The sequence below is a fragment of the Falco peregrinus genome, chromosome 5 (genome assembly GCF_023634155.1).
Source record: "Falco peregrinus isolate bFalPer1 chromosome 5, bFalPer1.pri, whole genome shotgun sequence".
Taxonomy (NCBI): domain Eukaryota; kingdom Metazoa; phylum Chordata; class Aves; order Falconiformes; family Falconidae; genus Falco; species Falco peregrinus.
This window is the reverse complement of record NC_073725.1, coordinates 20316652-20341130: the sequence shown is the minus strand read 5'-3', so window position 1 is coordinate 20341130 and position 24479 is coordinate 20316652. Positions and strand designations below refer to the sequence as shown.

General features: G+C 40.9%; 1 protein-coding gene across 4 annotated transcripts in view; it reads right to left on the bottom strand.

The window, feature by feature from the left end:
* Positions 1 to 24479, bottom strand: part of ELMO1 (engulfment and cell motility 1) — a 311529-nt gene that overhangs the window by 247418 nt on the left and 39632 nt on the right. For all 4 annotated transcript variants that reach the window (XM_055803695.1, XM_055803697.1, XM_055803694.1 and 1 more), the window contains 3 exons: positions 15642 to 15791; positions 2622 to 2662; positions 1427 to 1499 (listed from right to left, as the gene is read on the bottom strand). In XM_055803695.1, coding sequence (XP_055659670.1) covers positions 1427 to 1499; positions 2622 to 2662; positions 15642 to 15719 — 192 coding nt within the window. In that variant the 5' untranslated portion in view covers positions 15720 to 15791. The remainder of the gene's footprint in view (positions 1 to 1426; positions 1500 to 2621; positions 2663 to 15641; positions 15792 to 24479) is intronic.

Genomic DNA, 24479 nt, shown 5'->3' with positions numbered 1-24479 from the left:
TATTCACTGTACAATCAGAGTTTAAATGCCAACAGGCAAATTCAGTTGTGTCTGGCTTATTGGAAAATGTTGTGTCACAATTCAGGGCAATTAGCGTAACAGTCTCACTATTTAATTTGGGTGGAGGCAAAACACAGCAGCCAGTAATTACTTCAACAGTTTTCCTTGTGGTGGCCTTTGAAGTGTCTGTCAGTTGAAACTTGAAAAGAAAGGATCAAAACCGCACAAGGAAAAAAGGGGAGATCCAAAACCAAACTGTGACACATCGAGAAGGTTGTCGGGGGTGACAAACAGTTAAATGAAAAACTGAAACTGGTCTGCTTAAAAAAATGTAAGAAAAAAAAGCACTATCTTATAAGCAACTGCTCTAGCTCCTTGCTAAATTTAGTCTTTCTAAATGCTTAACTGTGCTTAAGTTCCCTTTATTTCTTGGGTGGGGGGAAAAATTACAGCAAGAGAAAAGTTAGTTCGTGTCTCAGCTGTATTTTGCAGATCCTAAACAAGTGTAAAATGCAAAACAAAGCAAAAAGACCCACTTAGGAGTAAGCCAAACTACACTGATAACACTCTAAGTCAGAGGCATCTAGATCTATGCAGCTAAACTCAGATTTAGCTCAAAATCCACTAAGGTTAAGGAATGTGCACACGGACCTCAGCTGGTTTTGAATATCGCTCTCTTTTCCCATTGCTTAGAAATTGTACCTCTGCAGCACTAATGTGTACACTCTTCCAAACAAATTATTATTTTTTTCATAATTTCAGTACTTTCAGCAATTCTATCAGTAAAGCTAGGAATGAATGTTTTACTTGGTCTTGTTCAGATGAGGATGTCCCATTTATTTAGACTACACATTGCATTTTTATTACAGGCACAGCCAATTCATTACTCTGTGCTGAAATCATCGCATCACTTCATGAACCACCTATTGCCACTTTATCTGTGGACCAAAAAAATAAGCCAGCATAACATACAGAACTGGGAAAGGACAAGACAGCAGACAGGAAGGAGTAGGAAATATTACACAGTCACTGAAACTTCTTTCGGCCTGATCAGCCAAAGAGGTAAGTGACATGCACTCAAGTTCTCCTCAGACTTCAAAGAGCCCTTCGTGTTTTACATATTTCAATTTCCCGTACACCACTTCTCAGCAAAGCACCGAACATGTGCAAATACCAAAGCTGAAGGGCTCAGTGCTGAAGTCTGAAACACAACAGATGTGAAGGTCTTGGCACATTCAAATTTACTTGCCTTTCCAAACAGAAGAAATCAGCGCAAAATCATTAAACCAGGTCTCCCAGTACATCCCTCTCATTGGCATCACATTTCAGAAAATACTCTGGTTTTTATATATTTTAATTTAAAATAAATTATCGTGGCAAACATTTTGACAGGCTATGCAAGAGCTGTATTGAATGATTTACCTACCTTCTCCGTGATGTAGAAATTGGAACTATCAGCATGCTGCAGTGCAAACTGATCATGATTTGCAAGAGACCACCTTAGAAATATGAGAATAAATTAATCACAAAATGAAATGTTAACAACTCAAGAAGTACTATTTACCTAATTTTACTATTACCAAACAAGTGCCCATCATTCCCATGTATTTCTCATACTTTTCCACAGCTTTCAGTGATTAGTTCCAAAGTTTTAAGACAAAAGCATGCTTACAAAGGGAAAACTTCAGTAGAAATAAATCCTATAAATGAGATTTTCCCTTTGCACATCTGAAAAAAGCCCTAAACTTGACCATAGTCGAGAAAGAAATTACATAACAAATATGTTCCTTCCAGGGCAAAGATAAAAAGAAGGGGAGAGGGTGGGTGCAGCCAGAAGAAGAGAAACTATTTTGTCCCTACACTGACACTTTAGTGCTCCAGAAACAAGTTGATAATGACCTGATATTCATTCCAGATCTATAAAAATAGCAAGCCTAATTTTTGCTTGCAGTAAGCAAGATCACTAAATCACTACAACAGACCACAAAAAATTTACAGCACCAGGATTTTATGCTAGCTTATACAATACCCAACCATATAGTATTAAGTTGATATATTACATTACACATAGAATATAACCTTTTTAACTCAGCAGCATTTTGATGAATAAAAACTAGTTTCTCCTGTGTATTAGCACTTGCTTAAAACAGCATTTTTTGTCCCCAAATATTAACTTATTAAAACTAAAGCAAGGTATTTATCTTAGCGAATTATTAGTTTGAATTGCAGTACTTGTGATTAACATTCAGTCATATCAACTGGACCAGCTTACAGTACTACTACACACAGTGCTCAAAAATCAAAGTCACAGTCCGTGCTTCAGTTCCTTAACCCATGGACTACAGGGACCACAAGTGCAGAGTGGATAAAATGCATCTTCTGTGCAGAAAGGCAACAGTCCAAATGAGAGTCGCCCACATGATGGAGCTGCTTTGTTAGGAACCTCATCTTGCAAATAATTGATCTAAAATAAACTGCAAATTCAAAATCTGAGGATAAGACAACGAAAAGATATAAGAAACTAATGGCAAATCAGGAAGGACATCTAGATTTTCATCAGAAAAAAAATATTTCTAACTCAAAATTATAGTACCTAGTACATACTATATGGCAGAACTTACCCATCGCAGACTTCTTTTATTATTGAGGACAGTGGCTTTTTCTGGTTATGGAAAAAAGAAAGAAAAAAAAAAAGTATCACCAAGTTGGAACAGCCCTGAGCTTTTAAAATATGAATCCAAAACCACTGATGGAAAAGAACAAAACAAGTAAGTAGTATTTCAGTCTTTGTTTAACACCAAGCTTGATAGGACCCCAAAATTTTCTTCTGTTTTGGTCTGATAATCTATAAAGATAGCAATTCTACACATACACATGATGACATTATCAGGTTTTTTTTCTCAACATTAGCCCATACGGCATCAACTCAGCTTCTGAGCTGAGAAATCAAAGGGTCTTTTGTGTTCACTGCATCTCATTACCCAACAGAAACAGGACATTCAGATATCAACATGAGCATTTTCCAGGAATGACATCTGAAGCAAGAAGTCATTCAATATTTTTAAATCTTCTTTTGTCCCTTTCAGATATGGTCATATGATGACAGTAATCCTCTCTCAAGTACACATATGCAGGTTCCCCTCTGATAAAACACCAGCTGGAAGGTGTTAAGATCCCAGATGAATCATTTCTGTTTTATTCTCTGCATCTGTGAGCATAAGCATTTGGACTGACTGAAAACAGCTCTGTTGCTTTGGGTCCCAAAATAGAAGGAACATTCTACTTTGGTGATGTTGCAATGCTCTGAACATCATCATAAACACAGGGTGCACACACAAGTGTTTTTAGAAGGTTGCTGGCTAAAAGAAAATGCAGTTTTATATCCCAAAACATAGACTAAATTGTATGGCAAAAAGAAACAGACCAGATTTCACCAGTTGGCTTACTGAGATTTTTTTCTCCAATACTGGGTGACCATGCAATCTCACACAGATCTGTTGTTTCATGAAAATTCCCTGAGTCAACTAAACAGCATAGGACCCCCTCCCTACTTCCAATAATGGCAGTTCACTGACTTCTTAAAAAGCAAACAAAATGAACAAAATACACAAAACTCACTGTACAACCACCCATGAATCTACACTGTTGTCAAAACAACCTGTTTCCCTTTAATGTTTATAGAAAACTGATAGGCTAAAAAATTAACTCAGTAGCAGGGTGCATTATGCAGATGGATAATTATTTTTCCCTTGGATTTGTTTTTGAACTGCATCACTTCATAGACAGAAAGCCAGAGATGGGACTCCCTGAACAGGCCAGGATCAGGGAAGGCTCTGTTATTTCAACAGTCAAGTCAACTAAGCCAGTTTATAAACAGGCAAAAACATAACACAAGACTATTTTAATCAAACGTGAATGAAAGCATCTGCTGCAAGGATCCTGTCCTCGCTTGCTATACTGTCTCAGTCCTTGGTTTCCATTTCCTTCCTCTTTCTGCCATTACTATTTTCATATGACCACCCAGATGATTGGGAACTCGATCAAACTAAACAACGGCCTAGTAGAAAGGAAAAAAATACAGTTTTCACCTGGATTGGTTTCCTTATCTGACTCTATATGTATCTAAATGACTAGCAAATACCATCACATGGGAGAAAAGGCAGGAAGTATGAAACTGCTCCCTTCTGCAGCAGCCAACATGTCCCTTCGCCACAGCAGCTTCTCAATGCTCAGCTGTTTGCATAGCTGTAAGCCAGGCTGTGAAGCAGATCAGGCAGACCATGGGAGAAAGTAAACTGGTTTTCTCCCCACAATTTTTTAGCCTGATCAGTTACTCAATCTGGATTACTGTGTGATTTATGTGCAGCTGCTTTGACCTGCTCTCCTCCTCCTCAAAGGGTTTTGTAGCTTCTGCAATCCTGTGAAAAGTAATCCCTGCTTCCAGCTGCTCTCTTCCCTCTATTATTCCCCCAAAAATAAAACCCCATTTTGGCGGGGGTTGGGAGGGACAGAAGGAGGAGCACAAGTCTGTCTGGAGCAGGATAACACTAGTTTGCCAGCCAGCACGTGTGCCAGCCTGCGAGTGAGCTGCTCTGTGCTCTGCCTCCCCTTCTCTCCTCAGGATGCCACTGTGGATCCCACTCTGGTACTTCCTTATTTTGACAAAATTTGTATCTGGAATAATAATTCTTTTTACAAAGTAAACTGGTATCAGCCAATAGATGTAATACGATGGAGGACAAAAAGAACAACTGTCTCTCCTCCCCATTATTTCCCGTAGGAACTATAGTTTCCCATTGGAAACTATGACAAAAAGACACTTCAACAACCCAAACTGGCAATAATATAAATACTGGGAAGGCTGGATACAATTACTTTCCAAATCATTATTTTGGTACTTCTAAGCCCTCTATACCATCAGCTTTTAAGTCCTTTCTCAATCCTACTCATCTCCCTCCCCCTTTTCCTATTCTACACCACCTTTGCATTATCACATAACATTATCTGAAATTAAAAACTTGGAACAAAAAAAACCCAACCCAAACAAAACAGCAAATCAACTAGAACCTGTAAGGAACAGTTAAAGAAAATCAAAATGGATCTTCAAAAATAAAAACTGTTAATACAGCCAGCTCTTCACACCATAGCTTTGTCCTCCTGTGGCACTACTGCTACAGTGCTGATGTGACCAAGTACTACTCAATTAACAGCATTAGGATGGAAAAAAAGTAGAAATCTTCTGGGACAGGGTTTGCAATTAGTAATTTGATAGCAATTTACCAAGTAATAAATGTAAAATAAATACCACTGCAATCCCAATAAGCTGCTGCTCCTAACCATCCCTTGGGCTGCACTCCCTCTACGTATTAGCCTCCAGAAAAAATTCTTTCCCCTTCCCTACCAAAGGGATAAATTGTCACCAGCACCCTGTTCACAGCTGTAATCGGGATGCTGCTGAAAGCAGGTGAGGGCTGCCCTGGCTCCCCCTGCGCAATCGCTCAGGTGGGGTCTGGTTGGTAAGCAGGGACTGCAGGAAGGCTCTGGCTGGCAGCAAGATGAGCAAGCAGCGGCAGCAGGACCAGCCAGGCCTCCACACCAACAAAATCCTTATTTGCTCTTGGAGTGACAGATTGGCGAGTGACCAGCTCCCGCAGCCCCTTCCCAGCCAGCTCGCAGCCGCATTGAGAATCCCTGTGCAGTCCCGCTGCTGCAGGCTGTAAGAGACGTATCTGTGCTTAGGTAACAGTGACAGGACATGACGGCTTCCTGCATGTATAGGAATGTAGCAATAGTAAAAGACAAAAGTGAGCTATTACTTTTTTGTTTGTTTTAATGAAAGATGAGGTGAAAGCCTATTTCCATGCTCTGCAGACTAAATCCACTCAGCAGGCCATTCAAAGACACTTATTTTTTTTGCCTGGCTGTAAATATTTGCCTGATGTCGAAGAGAATGGACTTGATGCTTTTGTTAGTTTAATCTTCGTAAAATTATGTTTACAGAAACCTACGTAATATCTTTGCTGCATTTACGGTTCTGAAAAGTCAAATTCACCTTTTTAGTCAGTGTACTTCAAAGAATTCCTTACAATCAGACAGTCCAAAAATATTTCAAAGTTTTTCCTTCATTAACTGTTTTGCAGTAGTGCATTTTAGTTTTGGGGGGGTTGCCTCTGTGTCCTCCCCTACACTAGTAAAAATGAAGTGTGCTTTTACACATGCTGAGATGCTCATTTAAAGCTCCTAGAAGATCAAGCTGTAGCTGTAACGCATGAAATAACACAGATCAAAGTAGATCTTATGCTCCCTGTAGGAGGTAACCCCTTTAGCTAACATATCACAGCCATCTGCATTGAACACGTCAGTTAGTATAAAAGTATTTTCCTAGGGTAAGTATTAGATTAATATCTGAAATCCAGTGGGAAACAATAATGGGGCATCACGGCCTTGCAGCTTACTGATCTGCACACGTGGGGAGAATCCTACCATTGACACCAAGCATGGGCAGCACTAGAGTTGACTTGAATTTACACATCCAGTAAAGCTTTATTTGCGTTGACTGGTTAGTACAGATATATATCCGAGATGCTGGCTAAGTGCAGCCCTAATGACATCCACCACAAAGTAATACCTGGTCACCAGTTCTGTGCTCACCTGCATGTGTCTCAGGTCACATCTCTACGTTTTGCGTGCTAAGATGCACACAGATCCCTAACTCAGTCTTCCTGAGTACCTGCCATTCCTACTTGTGCAACACTTTGTAGCACTTCTAAAGTAACTTGAGATTTCTGATTTCATCACTCGTTTCACAATTCCATGCCTACCTCATGGGTCCCCCACAGAGGTAACCAGTCACCAGGAAGCACTAAGCACAGGTATGCAAGATGGTAGGCCGAGTTGGTCTAGGCCACTATTTTGTTCCAGGGAAATCATGGGATGAGCAAAAGCAAGCTAAGAACATTCAATACATCAGTGCTGACCCAGCCTTAGGTCCAGTTCAAGCCACCAGTACACTAACCTGGGTTTAAAGCACTTCCAAATCAAACAGCAAGTGTGTGTATGTGCATGTGTCAGCTGTAACAAGGACAGAAGCCTAAATCTGGGCAGAAACCTGTGTTCAGATATACTTTGATTGTGCTATACCAGGGAATGGCAGATAGGTTTCTTTTAGGCAAAGGCTGTGTATCTTTCCTTTTCAAATGACTAGCAGAGATTCATTGCTTTTTCTTTTTCCAGGTTGTTTTTGGTGGGTTTGGGGTTTTGGTTTTTGTTGGGGTTTTTTTGATGATGATTGGGATATCACTTTTACCTGGCTGTCACCTTTTAATCACAGAAGTAACAAGAAAACTCTTAACCGTTGCTATCACAGAAAACCAGCAGATACAGCACATCTGCTAGTGGAAAAAAAATAAGCATTAAAAAAGAAAAGTTCTGTTGCTGATCTATGCATCTGTCAAAAACCAGATTCTCAAGCCAGTAAATACACCATTCTGTTTGTAATTAATGCTACCATTCTACTTAGAAATCTTTTAGTGCAAAAGTAATTTTTATGGCTATTAAAAACCAGAAAAACACCTCTTTTCACAGTCAGTGGAGGCTTCATCTGTTACTGTCATACACCAGAGGCTACAGAAACAAGACTGTCTGGTGGCAAACTTCAGATGCTGGGACACCTGGGTCCTTGACTCACTACTTCACCACTGCTCTCTTGTGATGTAAGAGGAAAGGTCTTCTCCTGTAAGAGGAGGTACTGGAGAGCTTTGGGCTTCAGCCTCAACCTGCTCTGAACCACACTGGGAATCATCTCTCTCCATTGACTACAATGGAGCACAAGTGAACCAGACTTATTAGGCTTCGAGCATCTGCAAAATACAATGGAGTTCCCTAACTCAGGGCAGCACCAGAGGGAGTGAATACCTGAAGACCAGTGACACCCCAGCACTACAGTAACAGAGACCATAAAACCCAGCCAAGGCCAGGTCAACACTACACAGTTCTGTGGGTGCAGCAACACAACCCGCAGCAGGAAAGATTCACACCCCAGAGCGGACAGGCAAAGCCCTCAACAAGTACAGCATGCTGATGGGAGAGAGCTTTTATCAGCTCAGTTCACAGCCCTTAAGGTGGCAGTTTTAACATGTCAGTAGAAACACTTTGGTACAAATATAGCAGTAGGGGTTCTGCAGAGCACACGAGACTTGGGGAAACTTGGATCTTCATGCCCTCTTTCCCTCTACTCGCAGCTGCAGCTTCCTCAGTTACTCCTATCCCTCCCTCAAAGACATCCTCACTCCTAAATCTGCATTTCACCACATTTAAGCACTGCCCCACAGATCATGTTTACAATGTTAAAGTGACTGTACAAGGAAGCAGTGAAACGTAACATTATTAAAAAAAAAAAAATAAATACAACCCCACTCCCCCCCCAAAAAAAACCCAACCAGAATTTAAAAATCCAGGATTTTACAGAAACTTCTTACTCCACATCTAGTGTCCTAACAAGCTGTAACATTCCGTTTCCTTTGTTTTGTACTTTGCAAAAAGGGATGCCAAAACCTCCCAGTCAGGAGTACTGAACAGTTATAAAACGCCTAGGAACCTACAACTGTGATTGCAGCATGTTTGCATGCAATGTATTTGCACCACATTTAAAATACAGTTTAAAATACAAAGCAGGGCTTTAAGATGTGGCTTTTCACACAACCACTTTATTAGGTGAGCATACCTTTGAAAACTGAGGGAAGAAACCCTAAACCCACAGCTCATGACTGACACACTGCTAGCCTACCAAGGTAAAAAAAGTCTCTATGTGAAGGCTAATAATCACAGAATTTTTAATATTACTCTCTTTTGTACTACAGTCTTGGAGTTCTATAAGAAGAATATAATTGAATCAAAGTGCACCTGGATACTCCAGCTGGCCAGAATGTGAACAAAGTACCTTGAAATCAGTTCATTGGTGCGTAACTCCAGGAATCTCATCATTAAACAATTCCTTTACATATAATAGAATGAACTTTTAAGAGATGAGACTCCTGCTTTTTCTTAAAAAAAATTATGGATGCAACAGTCATGATCAGCTTTCATTTTGAAGATGTCTTCAGTTGCAGGCAGCAGAATTCAGGCTCCAATGGGGAGATTCTGGCTAGCACTATGGGGATAACAAAATCAAAGCTGGGGGGGACAGGACAGGACACATGACCACCACCAACAAAAAAAACCCAATAAAACATCCAAGGAGAGAATTAATAAACTGTTTCAGTTCTTTCCTAAAATACTATTTCCTGAACATCCTTTGTGTTGGAGATCAGGAATGCTGGGACCCTATTTCTACAGGACCACAAATGCCTCCTGGCTCTATTTCCACTTCTCTTAAAAAAAAATTTAACTGTCTACTGCATTTAAGTAATGTTTCCTAACATAGAAAATGGCACCAAATAGAAAGTATAAATAGCATCCATTAGACTGTAATTCACTAAATATGTCCATTTCTTTTACCCCACATTTATTTTATGATTTCTAACCCTTCTCCACAGCTATTGCCTCTTCAATTTATTAAGCTTTGCTGCTGTCTCTGTATTCAACAGTATAAGACAAAATTTTTATGTATTTTTTCAGTGATGAGGTCCCAGTCATGCACCACAGGACATCAGTATGCAGCACTGAAAGACTCCAGCCAGCCAGTGGGAATGTGGCTTTGGACAAGCCAGACTAATAAAACGTAACATGTGATGATAACATTGCCCTTTTATGCAGGATGGCTGGCTGCCACCACAGAAAAGAACCAGAGCACTAATGATCACCACTTCAACCCCACAGTCCTGTAAGAAAAAAAAAAAAAAAAAGTATTTTTCAACACCCATTATAATTAACAATGATTGGTTCATTATGCTAACAAAGCACTGTCTCTGTATACACGTTAGTGCACTGAATTATATCTAATGCTTTAAAATATCTGCATTATTGTTTCCAAAGTTATTCTTGTTGCTGAACAGCTTTTTTTGATGTCTGTCCATCCCACTGTCCCACCACCCCAGCACCTCCTCCAAAAATGTGAGACCTTTCATTAGTTCAACAAAGAAAATAGCACATTAACTTAAGTGAGCATGATTTCCTTACCAATTTTATTAATAATCCTTCAGGGTAACAAAACTGAAAGGATTATTACAATGTTAAATATTTTCACTATGTTTATGTGCTGGTTAGTATCTGATTTATGAACAGTTTCATCTCAAGTTTTGTGAAGCTGAAATACTGACAGGTACAACAAGGAACAGTAAGACTCATTAAATTGCTAGCATCTGCTTAACACCTAAAAGTCGATTTAAAGCAAGCCCTACATTTAGCAAATTGGCTTAAGCTAGCCGAGTGTTTTTAAATCTTCTTGAAAAGGCAGCCACCTTTTGGCTCCTCTGTCTTTGGGTAAGTTCTCCATCAGCAGCAACCAAGGTCCCCCCTTCAGAATGGCTGAGATACAGCTGCAGTGGCTGGCTTCAAGCACTAACTCTTTTCACCCTGAGAGAAAGGAGTTGCTGCTAGCAAATCCAGGCAGGGAACACTTTTATAAGTCAGTGAGAGACTTATTCCCCACCCCCACCCTGAGCTGCTTCCTACCCCTCTATCTTCAAGAAACTGAGATCTTATCAGCTGCTAAAGGCACTGACATTTCCCTTAACTACTTTAAACTCACAATGGGCAATAACATTGGAAATCTTCACAATATTCATATCAAAAAGCATCAGTATCTCCAGCTACTGCAATACAGTTACACTTTTTGGATAAGAGTTCATAGAATTTTGCAGGTTTGTGGGAAGGAGTTAAGAGCCTTTCTCTTCCTCCATCCCCTCAGCACTAAACCCCTTGATTTTGAGGGAGTCTGAGCCTGGAGCCAGAACGAAGTGCAGGGAGCAACATCTCAGAGTAGAGCCTCTGGTACAAAGAGACATCAAAATTCTTTTCTTCTTCACCACTTGAATGATGCTGGTGCTCACTAATATTGCATACATTTAGACTTGTGATGCTAGGATTGTATCAGTATACTGCTATTACCAGTGACAACACTTGCAGAAACTACAGCTATTCTTAGTCTACACACATGGCAGAAGTGATGTGCCACTTTCTTTTCCCTAATTAAGCATTTCACAGTCCCTTTTTGAACTACATTTCTCCCCACAATTTGAGAAACACTGCGCTAAATCAATTAGCAATCCCCAAAGGTCCAGAATTAGGTCTGAAACCCAAAAATGATTTGAAAGTTCCTTTTTAAAAAAACAATCTTACTGGTTTTCTTTTAATATGCAGTGAAGTACATGACTTCTCTGAAGGGAAAACAAAATTACATTTATAGCACACATTGGCAGAAGAGAAAAGGCAACTTGAAAGACACTCTTAAAAGATAAACTTGCTGACTAAATCTAAACTTTAGAGAAAGCCCATGGTTCATCCCATGTGCTGCACTGCACTGTATTAAGATGACATTGTCATTTGACAGTGCTCCTGTAGATTCTGCCTACTGTACCAGATTTGATTTATGCTTTGAAAAGAAAAAACAGTTGGTGTGGGTTTAGGGTTTTTTTTTTTCCCCCCCTTTCTTTTTGGCTAATATGAAGATTCTCACCTGTTAATTTAATCTACATTTCACGATCTCATAGATAAAAGTAAACCTGGAGGAAGAAACTGTATGGCCAAGTTTAATTACAAAACATTCCTTCCTGTAGGAACAGTGTTTACCTCCAATGATGAAGAAGTTCATCCCCGAGTTTAGAGAAATCTGGGTTTAGTACAACTTGTGTTAACACAAAAGAATGGATTTGAATGTGTCAAGCTAAAATAGTTATTGCCTCCAAATATCCATCTTGTGCCTCTTCTGGAAGCTGCTTCCCCGGCAGCAGGAATAGTGAAGCTGTAAATCCACAGAACAAAGTATCCAGGTAACCTAAAACCAGCACTGGCTTACCTAAAATAAGTCATGCTGTAAAAAACCCCAACAGCTGAGAATGAGTTATGCATAATGGGCATAAATTAAAGCATGCAAATTTCCATCTGAACACAAGAAATAGCATCGTCTCATGAAATGGCTATTCCTGGGACAAATAAAGAGAAGACAGGATAGACTAGCTAGCATCTTGGTTCACCTGTACACAGTTCGTGCAGCCCTACTCTTAACATCTTCCAGAACAATCAGCTAGAAGACTGGGAGAAGGTAATAGGCAGTCAGCATCTACCATTCATTTCTTCCCCAGACTGCACACCTAAAGAGTCCACAAAAAGATCCCAATGCAAATTCAGATACCAATCCATTTCCATTCTTCCCCTTCCACGACAGAAAAGACTTAAAAGTAGATTATCATCCCTGTATCCAGCTTTTAAAGCCATAATAAAATCTTTTCATTAAAAATTAATTTTGACCACAGTAATAATATTGCCAGTAGGGATTTATGCAGGGAGGAAGAATCTAGATGTATATTTAAAATTTATAATTGAGGAAAGCAATGGAAATGGGGGAAAACTGACATGAAAAAAAAAAATAGTACTGTGGAAGACAGTAACTGAATTCAGTCAAGTCCACCTCTCAAGGAGAAAGCAGAAAAGTACGTTAGCTTGTGCATGCTTTAAAATCAGCTACAATGTACACAGGCAACAGCCAATTGCTAGGTTTACTGCAACTCACTTAGCGCCCACCTGGTAGGAGAGAGGGTCATAAATAATATGCAGTATAGCCCTCCTTGTTTAAAGAAACTTTCCAGGAAGAAAACAGTTGTAAAACCCTGACGTCAAAAGGCACATTTCAATGAATGAGAAGAAAGGTTAGGCACAGAGGCTGGTTCTGAAAAAGCACTTAATTAGGTATTAATTGTGCAGGCAAAGAGTCTCTCTAATTCAGTGAAACCACATCTGTACGCTTACAGTTAAAATTGTCATTGATGAACCCAAGTTGACAAACCTACAGGAACATTGTGGGAAGCCTCAACTAGAAAAGGCTCTGTGCCTCAGGAAGTCCAGGTTGTCAGCAGTCATGCACCTGAAGGGGAGGGTTTTAATGTAGAGTTTAATAACATTTGGTGGAAAAAATACTCATGAGCTCTTTTCAGGCCCAACACCTGCCAGTACACTACCGTCAATCACTGTGGTTTCACAATGACATTTCCTCATTTTGAAAACCTTGTATACACTTCATTGCTAAGCAAAATATGCATATACACAGCGGGTGAACGGGGATACTGTGCAACTGAATATAAATAAATGCTACCAAGTGTATACAGCAAGCAAACTAAAAAAAAAAAAAAAACCAAACAAAAAACCACCACACCAAAAAACCCCAAACAATATCCAGATTTTCCTCTGATCTCTTAAATGGTATTTGTACTTCAATATTTGGAATAGCTTCAGTACCCTGAAAGACAAAAACTTGCATCATGTTAAAGTGAGGTTTTTCATTGTTCTTTTTAAAGTAATAATACAGTGCTGTTCTTTAAATACCATTTTTCTTGCTGGTAAGGAACCACAGAGGGAGGAAACTAGTAAGGCAAAGTTTTTAGGATTTTCTGAATATATGTAAAATGGTGCTTGAATGAGCAGATCCCACCTGGGAGACAGGCATTGTCTACAATGTCCAGTCAATGGGCAAGTCGTTTCTCTTTTTTGCCTTCCTTTTCCCTCCTTCCCTTTATCATCTATGACAGCTAGCCATCTGAGGTATGAATCATCTCCTCCACTACAGCTCTTCAACTGGATATTTTAAAGGAAACAGATTGGGGAAAAGTTAGCATTACGTGAACCAAAGGCAGAGCTGTGTGTTTAGAAGCATGTATCACCCTGTTTGCTTTCAGGGCCGATTCCCAAATTGCTCCCATCCCTGAGAAAAGGTAGACATGTGGGTTTGCATGCACAGGTATTAGGAAGGGATGTTTCTTTCTCATCTTCATTTCTTCTCACTACACCTGTATTTTCCATATCAGAAAGGTAAGGGATGAGACCCTCAAACTTCATTCCCCCTGTTTTCCCCTGCATCAGGAGCAAGCTGCTGTTAGCCTTCTCCCTTTCAGCCTTATTTCCCCCTCTTCTTCCTCCTCCTCCCCATAAAGCAGTGTAACGAAGCTTGCAGACAACTTGGCAGGCTGGTTTGGAAGAGTTCTACCCAATATAAGTCAGCATTGATCTCTCTTGTCCCCCCTAAATCTTACATAATAAAGTAAAAGCAAGGTTCCAGGACAGTAAGCTATTATTTCAGATAAGGCATGAGTTTTTTGGAGAGTTAAAGCCATTCTGTAAATTAAAAATAATCACTTTGGTATTATTTGTTTGGAAGGAGACTGCATAATATTTGTTAATTTTTGTCCCCGCTGTACTTGGTAGCAATAAGCTGTTGTTCATCATGACTAACATGCATCTTTCCCTGAACACAGTGTGCAGTGTCTACCATTTGTTATATAAGAAGAAAAAAGTAAAACATTCCTCACTCCAGAAGGCAAGAGATTTGTATCTGTAGATACATGCTGACTAAAAAATATCAGCAAATGAAAATGAAGAAGCTTGGCAGGTCCTGCTAACTACTCAGGAACTCCCTTTTCCTCTAAAGGGGCTTTCAGAGTGCCTAAAAATCATACTGCTGTTATTCCAGCCACCCTATAGTACCATGTTTCTCCGAAGTTCACACAGGAATTTCCCAGGCATATGCCACAAAAGGGTTAACGAGAAGTGAAACTGATTGCACCACATGAAAAAAATAGGATCCCATTTCAGTAAAACATTTTCAGCAGGAATTCAGATTTTCTGCTCTCCAATAGAACTTCATAATCTAATTGGCCCCCAGACACACTAGCGTCTAAAGCACAATATGAAATGCTTTCCTTCACTCTGAAAACTATTTACAGAAATAATAATTATTCTAAACAGGTAATATGCTGTACGATTTCAAAATGTTAAGGGTAAGCTGCTAAACATTTATTAATATTAAAAGCAACCTTTTTAATGTGCCACGAAACCCATCTCAGAGAAGTCCAGAATATAAAACACAGCACTTGTATAACTTGATTTGGTTTGTTCCCCTCACCATCACCACCAAATTTCCTAGTCTTTAATTCATAATTTTGAATTTGTTAACTTCTGTACACTGCCTCCAATCGGTCCATGGGGACACTGCATTAGAAATAACCAGCCAAACAGGACAACCCCTGAGATTCCTGTATGGAACTGCAAAAATCCTCCTGCTCACAGTGCACAACTACTTAAGTTCCAAAACCTGCACTTGCTACAGCCATTCAGAATGATCCTACTTCTACTCTGCAATGCACTGACTAAAAATTTTAAGGCTTTCCACCCAAAGGCAACATTACCAAAATTTTACAGTTGAACAAACTAAGGCACAGAAGTGTTAAGTGGATCACACAAGCAGTAAATGCCTTATTTAAGCAGCTGTTTAAAAAGAAAAATCAAATAAAACCCCCCAGCTAAACACATCCAAAACATTAAGCAGTAAGAGAGGAAGAGGGTTACACCCCTTTACAAAAAACACCATCTACCACACAGGCGCTCACAAAAACATACGTGTGCATCTCAGTAAACATAAATGCAGAGACACAGACGTGCAGAGAAGAACTTACTTACACACAGGGCTGGCAGAGCATTCGTACACAGGCACTTACTTGATCTATTTCCATTAACTTGGGGAAGGCACCTGGCCATTCGATCGCCACCTTCACTATATCAGCAGGAGGGGGCATTGCGACGCTGCTGTTCTTCAGAGCCACTACAACTGGACACTAAATACTGCAGAGAGTCTTTCTCATTCACACCTGCAGGGAGAAGGGGAAAAAATAAATAAATAAATAAAAAAATACAGCAGTTCAGACAGAACCCCAGCGCTGCCGCTTCACCTCCTACATTTTGCCTGGCTGGGCAGGTGGATGAAAATGTATGTGTGTATGTGTGTGCAAGACCAGAAGAACAGCACATATTACAGAAGCAACACAGGACACAACGCCACAACACACTGCACAGCTCGACAGTCTGTTAGAAAGATGGCTGAAGCACTGAAATGTACGGTGAATAATAGGCATGCATTAGATTTAAAACAGAGAAACTATTTTTAAATATTATTAAACATGCCGGTGGGGAAAAGCGACAAACTAGAAGGAAGCTCCTGTTACAGTGTCACTCCCGGAGTCCCAGGGAACGTGACCGAATTGGTTAAAGCGGTGCTTGAGGAGAAGAGATTGCCCAGGAAGTTATGGCCAGGAAACACTGTTTCTTTTAACTATAGCAATGATCTTCTGGGTGTTCACAAATAGATCACTGCACTATAGCAACCAGGATGTCAGGAAGAAGGCAGAACACACAGCAGCTTCCACATATACATACACACACATATCCTCACCTAACAGATCCAGAGATACCCATATATAAATACGCCTTTATGGTAAATCTCAGACATGTGAGCACACAAGGATATAGTATACATTCACAACGATATAATCAGCTACATAAAACATCACAGTTCTGCAAGAATAGGAGTATCAATAGGATCTCGTGTCAAATAGTACAGCCTGTGAATCTGGTGGAAAGGAACTGAAAGGGGAAGGACCAAACCCTCAGGTTTTGTAGAATTTAAGTTCTGTCTCTTTTGTTTCAAAGTTTGCAACATTGCAATAACAACAAATGCTTTTCAAGCTGGTGTAATGCCTCTCTGGGCTTGCAAACAAACCTTTTGCATCCCTCTCCCAGCTTGGCAGTAGCAGGACAGCCGCTGAAGTAGCAAAGCTCTGCAATTCTCAGGCACAGCAACCCGTGCCACCCTGCTGATGACTGGGAGGTTCCTGCTTGCTTTGCCAAGTCCTCCCTGCCAACCACGGCATTTCGTGCGTGCTCTGCTGAGACCCAGCAAAATGCCATCATGTATGACAAAACAAGAGAAGCTGTGGATGTCCCCAGAGGTGCAGTCCCACTTCTCAGCACAAGAGAGAAGGAAGTGGTGAAAGCATGGACACATGCTTGTACGCTTTCAAAGAGCTAAGGCAAGAAATGAGCCGATAGAATATACCAGACATCCAGAAGCCACAAAGAAGTACAAGAAAAAAAGGCTCTGCCCACCTTCAGCTGGTGCTCCAGCTAATCCAGTCTTACAACCCTTCTCCAACAGCAGCTGAAGCACAAACTCAGGTCAGCCTGAACAAAATCGTGAAACCATCCCTTTATCAAGAAATTTTATACCTTTGTGTCATACTACTTACAAGTGGGAATTCGTCCAGCCTTCATATGTATGGGTCTACCTTTCTTTTTTTTTTCATGTGTCCTCTGGTCTACTCTAAAAAGGCCCCGTCCTTCACCTACACTCTACATAGCGTTCTCAACATACACTGTAAAAGCAATTTACAAACTTTAACACTCCAGCAATTTATTTCCAACAATGGCAGTTCTGATGCCAACAGGATCGCACATCACCACAAAGCAAAGCGCAAAGCAGTAAATAAGACAATGGATGGTCTATAAATAAGACTGGATTGCAGGAAGTGCCTTGAAAGACTAAACAAGATTAAGAAATACAGCTATATTGTCTACATTTGGTAGATGTTACGGGGACGGGGAATAAACACAATTAAAGCATGCAACTGGCTTGCTGGTCATCAAGAATATTCAGACATTCACTTTTGGCTGTCTTTTTCCTCACAGAGCCTGATTGGATAACAAGGCTCCCTCCATTTCTCCCCTGGCCCCTCATGCGCCCGCCATTTCTCCCCTGGCCCCTCACGCGCCCGCCATTTGCATCTCCCACGAGCCCTCCCCTCGCAGTGCAGCGCACTGACTCAACTAATCAGTAAAATAGTATTTTCAGTCATCTGGTTTTTACCACTTCGTAGTCAAATGGCTTCCCAGAGGTGGCACAATGTGGGGCGGGGGGGGGGGGGGGGGGGGGGGGGGGGGGGAAGAAGCAGTGAGAGACTTGATGGCAGCCATGAGCCGTTAATCCACCCTGACAGTCAAATGAAACCGAGCCCTTGGGCACCTTTTTGCTCCCGCACTCACAGTACCGGGGATCCCCACCTCCTCAGCAGAACAGTCCTCGGTAGTCTCAGCCTGTGATGTTTTGGTATTAAACTGCCTGCAGCATTTAAGTGGAGCTGGCTTACCTGGTGCCTGACTGACAGGCTTCTCCCTGTGCTCCCTGGCACGGCACTGTGCCCCTGGCAGGAGGGATGCTGGAAACCTCAGCCAGAGCATGAGTTTACTGGCCACAACACAAGAAGAGCAGCAGCAGCTCCTGCCAGACAGACTTGACTGAGGACAGCTTCAGATGAGCAAGTCCTTACTTTCAACAGGTTTCCATCCCCCCTATCACGTTTCTTCTACAGTTTTCATGAACAAAATAATCTGTAGGCCACATATCTATACAGAGAGAAAGGACACCTATAAAAAACATAGAATCCACCCAACGCATGGGCAAGCACACTTTCATTTGACTGGGAAGACAGAGAAGCAACTCTGAGCACCATCACCTCTCACCATGAGAGGGAAAGGGACAGTAACTCACAGTCCAACAGATACCTCCCCTAGGAGGCTAGCTAACTCCAAAGCTCACGAGGAATGTTGAAGGAAAAACATTGATTCATGACCACTGGCCACGACTACGAAAGCAAAACAACATCACACAGTAATAAATCTGCAGAAATCTTCCACTCTCACAATACAGGTGTGGCATTAACCACCAGCTTGCTTTAACGAGTTGTGGTCCATCTTAACAACTTACCATCAATTTTCCTTGACTTCTTTCTTAAACCATTTGCTTTCTTTCTGTGTAAGTTAATCAAATTCAGCTATGGAAAATAAGCATTTGCATTCCAAAGTAAGATACAAGAGAAATCTACCACAGCATTCAGAAGACAATTTCAATGTGACTCGTTTTAATGCAGGCTAGCACAGATCTCCCACATAATTATAATTATAATTATTAATATATGTATGCTTATACAGCCATAAAACACAAAGCAAAGTGACAGATCTTTAACTAATATAAATGGATGTAGTTCCACTTCTTCTACCAGGAGACCAACTCGGAGGCATCAGTGTGGTCTGAATGCTGAAAAGCATATATAAAACTGTCACTACACATTTTTTCCTGTTTCTCGGTGCACATCCTAGTCAGAAGTGCTGACATTTTTTTTCCCTAGTTTATAATGTTACAAATCAAATTCAGGATCCAAAAGATAATTTAGTTTTGTTCTACCTATGTGGCAATGCCAAAAGCAAATATTCTCTTTTTTCAGGCCAAAATAATGTTTAGCTGTCATCACACTATGATTGCAATGAAATTTCTGAAATCTACAGTGCTGACAATTACAAATTACCTGCTATTTTTTCCAGTGGTACACAGTGTGTTAGACACTGCCCAGTAAAATAAGGAAGGCACAATCCCTGGTGTGAAATGCTTCCCATTAAGTAAGTGATTTTCATTATGTGAATGAAGTACTAGAACTGATTTGAACTGCTTTTTGTTATGCCCGCAGCAGTCAAGCAGTGAAAAGGATATGGACATCGCTGAAGGGTCTAGTTATAGAGTTTTCTCAAGTGCAATTCCTTTTTCCCTCCCAGTGGGATCTGAGCAGCAGACATATAAGTTCAACTTTGCAACTCATTTTTTGCAACGTTTATTTTTAAGGCAGAATCTTAAGGCAACAGGATGCATGTACAGGCATGAGTGTATGAAGTGAAGGAAGGGGTCTGAGGAAAAGGAAGGCAACTTCCCATTATTTTCCCCTAATGCATCCACGGAGCTGTAACCTGGAGGAGGTTTAAGCAACTTCCATGCTCAGCAGCACACTATTTTATAATTTGAGGGGAAAAAAACCCCACAACCAAAACATTCTTATCACTTGAGTACACTGTTTTATGTCAATAAAGTTTTTCAGAACTATGACAGATTGGCCCATTAAAGTGCAAATTCTGTGAGTTATTGTTGTTACCACACGCAGCTCATTTCTGCATTTCAACCATACTACGCAGTGCTTCCAGCAGCCTAAGTCAGAGTAATAAACACCAAAGTTGGAAATCAAAGTATATTAAATTTAATGCAAAAATGCATCAGCACAGACATGCAAGCTCTCAGTTTACCTGCCTGGCTCTGAGGGATTAAATCACCACGTATGTCAGTAAAACATACTGATTTTTCCCCCTTTTGCACACACACTGCATGTGGAAAACAGGTTTTATTCGTGTATGAAATTAGTTCTCAGTAGAACTCTTTTTAAAAAAAAAAAAAAAAAAGAGAAACACAAACATGTTTTGCAATTTCCTTGGCACTTTCCATACAAGGTTGTCAAAGCACTTTAAATAACTTATAGCTATCAGAGCACATCTCTCAAGAAATAAACTCTATTCTTACTCTACAGACAGGAGAAGAAAAATGCAGGCTAATAGGAATTATGCGACTCATGGTTCTAGTTGTATATAAAAACAGCAGCCTACAAGAGCTCATTCCTTCTTTTACAGAAGAGAAGTAATCAAACAGCAGGCCAGGTCATTTGATGAACAGCTTGAGTAAGGAAGTTAATGATTAAAAAGCGACTGAAGGAACGCCACGTGCATTTGAGAATTTAATAAAACAAAGCATGTGTTTCTCCTCTCTAGACAAAAGGCAGCATATACAGGAATCACCTGGAGCGGGCACTAATCCGCCTGCTCCCCCCTGGCAGGAAGGTTTTCCCCATGGCATTTCTTCAAGGCAAACGGAAGGAGGGCAATAACGCAGCCAGGACATGGCGGGACAGAGCGAGTGCCAGCAGGGAGCTGAGCCCTGGCCGACCACCATGCAGGGACCCGCAGCAGGAGGAGAAGCACGGGTCCCTCCGCTCGAGACCTTACGTAAGTAACCGCTTCTTGTCAAACCTCATCAGCTTCCTCCGCTCAGCTCCCGCCGCCCCAGCAAACAGAAACTACGTGGCAAGTTCAGCTGGAAGGTCCCTCGGGGACCAAGTCTGATTAACGATTTTAGAAAGATAATCCAACGTTGGATTAATATCCTCCAAGAGAGTTATTTTTGGAGTTAAACTGCATGACTGAACAGCCGAGTCTAAGGAGCTGTAAACATGCTCTACCATCTCTGCAAGAAATAAAAACAGGGCACAGAAGCCAGGGGGCTGGATGCACACTTTATATACATAAAAAGGCTTTTATGCTGCCTTTTTCCCTTTTGTTATGTGTTCTCTGCTATTCACCCCTGAACTAGACAAGAGCCAAAGGCCCAGCAGACCCTTGTCAATAAAATCCACAGATGCTTTGCCACAAATGGAAGATAAAGCTCTACAGGAGCTATGAGCTATATTCTAGCAAGTGATGGAAAAGAGGCAGCGATGTCGAAGCTGGGGGGCTGCCATCTCTTCAGCAGCAGCCACCAACACTGCAGGAAGACCTGACCCTACTCGACAGAATTCCACAGTTCAGAGCAGTCCGTCAGCTTCCCAACAGGAATGTTTCTTTGATGCTGAACCTGCAATCTGCTGATCAATAATGCATCGCTAGCCCAGGAATGGACCTTTTAATATTATGATAAAACGAACTTTGGAGCCGTCAGGTTTAAATACAGCACTTTTCCTCTCCAAAATACCTGGAAATCTAGTATTGGAGGACATTTTAGGCATATGGGTGTGAAATGTACAGCCCAGGACATTTTTTGCCACTGGCAAAGCCACCCAGGAAAGATGGTGAATATTTGGGTGGTTATCACCTGTCTCATTCCCACCTATAACCTTTCTTAAAAATTTAGTTCTAAGTATTTTACATTTCCTGCAGTGGTCCTCTCATTAGGAAGTATTTTATGCGGTTGAGGCTTCACCATCATTGACAGGCCCACTTTCAAAAAACGTACTCTTCAAAAGAGAGAAAAAAGGCTTTAAAGAGTGCTTGGAAAGAAAAAGTGGAAGAAAACACAACAGACCGGATGTACTCAGAATACAAGCAAGCAGGCTGGCTGGCCTTGCTTCTGAAGAACACATTGAAGCATACCAGAAAAAATCAGGTACTTATTTAACCTGAACTCCCCATCTTCTTGGGGGATCTCCTTCTACCAAGGAACTTTTAGTTACATGTCTATAATTCATAAGAGGGAGGACTAAAAACTCTGTTTTGATTATTCAAAGTGTCTGAACCTTTGTGGCAATTTAATTAACATCCATATACCATACAGTCAGACAAAGATGCTCTGTTACTAAAGGTGTTAACATTGGAGCTCTTCAACAACCACCAAACCAACAATAACCTGGCAGTTGAAAAGGTAAGGCTTCACAAAAAAAAGCATGGTTTTTCAAAGGTGCTGAGTATCTGCCTAGGATGTCGAATTTAAAGACCATGGAAGGTATCAAGTACAGGAACAAAAATCAAACACTATTCCTAACACAACATTTGAATCCACTTAAACTTTTCACAGTTTATCAGGGCTTGCTGCTTCATTTGGGGTTGTTCCTTGTCATTGGGCTATATTCCAGATGTTTCTAAATTGAAGCAAGCAGCAAAAAATATCCCTTAAAATCCAGCTGAATACAAGTTTATCATCCTGACTCTCAGGATAGTCTCACATAACCTGAGAGATTGGAGGGAAGTAATGGGAAAAAGATGAAGCCTCGGTTTTGGCCAGTGGTGCTACTGTTCTTAAGAGCTTGTAAGGTTAGAATGAAAGTTTTCAGCGATAAGGTGGAGGGGAGAAGAAAGGAAAAAGGAAACTGGTACTGTGAAAGAAAAACTAAAATAAAGCAATGCTAAATATTACAGTTCAAAAGGATGAATGCAAATTGGGGGGGGGGGGGGGGGGGAGCTTTCTAGTCCTTAAGCTAAGCACACTCTAAAGGAATCCAATGTAACTGGAAATGGAGTCAATTTGTTAGACACTGGTTGAAAATATGCTGAAGAGAAACAGAGAAAGTTCACCAAAGCTGCTCTGACTCAGGAAAGCAATTTTGAATACAATTCAACTAAGAGTGAAGAAATAACAAAAGGTCACAGCCCTCTTTCCTAGCACTAGCATGATCTGACTATGGTACTTAGGACTTTCCTGGCATTTTGATAAATCAGGGGGCTAGAAAGGACATACAAAGGAGCATCTTGAGTCAAGATGAAAACACTTTTATTGCTTCACTTTAGCAAGGGCTGAATCAAGACAATGAGGATGGGCTATACCCCAAAGGAGATAACAGACACAAGAAGACAAGCTCAAGGCTGGGAAAAACCCTAAACTTCCTGCTAGAAGCAAGATGAAGCAGCAGTATAAAAAATAAAGAGTTTTTTTTTTACTGTATCAATGCTTATGACACATACGGAGGAACTAATGGTATAGTCAGGAAGTTACCAGTCAAATGGAGGAAGAGAGGGCAACAGAGACGTGTGAATGCTGAAGGAAATAACCAAGTTAACTGACAGCACAGACAGGATGTTGAAGGTTGAAACAAACAGAAGTATCTTCTAAAGAAATCATTCTGCAAAGAAAAGGACTGTGGAAAAGAGACACACATTGACATTCCACAGTGAATAAGCAGAGCCTGATGCTCATCATACTCATCAGAAGTAAAAGAAACAATAAAAGAAAGACTGGATACGATTCATGGGTCTAATGAGGGAGGACTTAAAAGTTTTGATGACACCAGTCTTTTGCTGCAGGCACTGACACCTGCTCTTCAAAGATGACAAAAACCAAGAGAAGGAAAAAACCCGCCTGTCACTCACCTTGCAGCAGGAAGGAGTTCCATCAACAGAGGTGCTCCTACCAGCTTCGTTTCTCTTATACTTACTGAAATCAGCGCATCAAAACAGCTAACAGCCAAAACACCACGTTTTCCTGACTTCTTAGCACTATACAGCCCCTGAATCCACCCCCGTAGACTCCCAGCTCTCTGCCCATTCACACTCTCATACACACTAAGAACGTTTTGCCCTTAAACACTTGTGGACTTCCCAGTGCCAGCCCTCTATAGGACATTCAGAAAAACCGCCAGACTGCAAATGGGAAAGACAGTGATGGCTACCTAGGAAAAAAAGCATGGCGCAGTTAATATTAGAGACCTTGTCTATAGCTTAAACTTGTGGAATAACTTGAGCTATTTTGCATTAAAGAGATTGTATCTCCAAACAACATCAGTTGTTGCGACTAATCTGGAATTTTAATAGACATTACTAAACCCACTTTGTTAACAGGAACACAGACATGCTAAGGAAACAAATGTGGACACAGCCACATCCCCAAAACACTACTGTGCATATGCCCATCCTTAACACTGATCCCATCCTGCTTTGCTGAGTACCACTCAGTCTGTGTACCTGCGGGCCTGTAACCACTGCTCCGGGGACATCACAACCAGGTATCACCCTCCCTTTCAATGCCCACACATACCCTGGGGCATTTGCTTGTAATTCTGTATCTGGAAGAGCTTGCATACCTGAGCAATCTTCCTGGTTATCCAGCCAGGTTAACCATAAAACCTCTATAAGGTAAAATACAAGCAAAA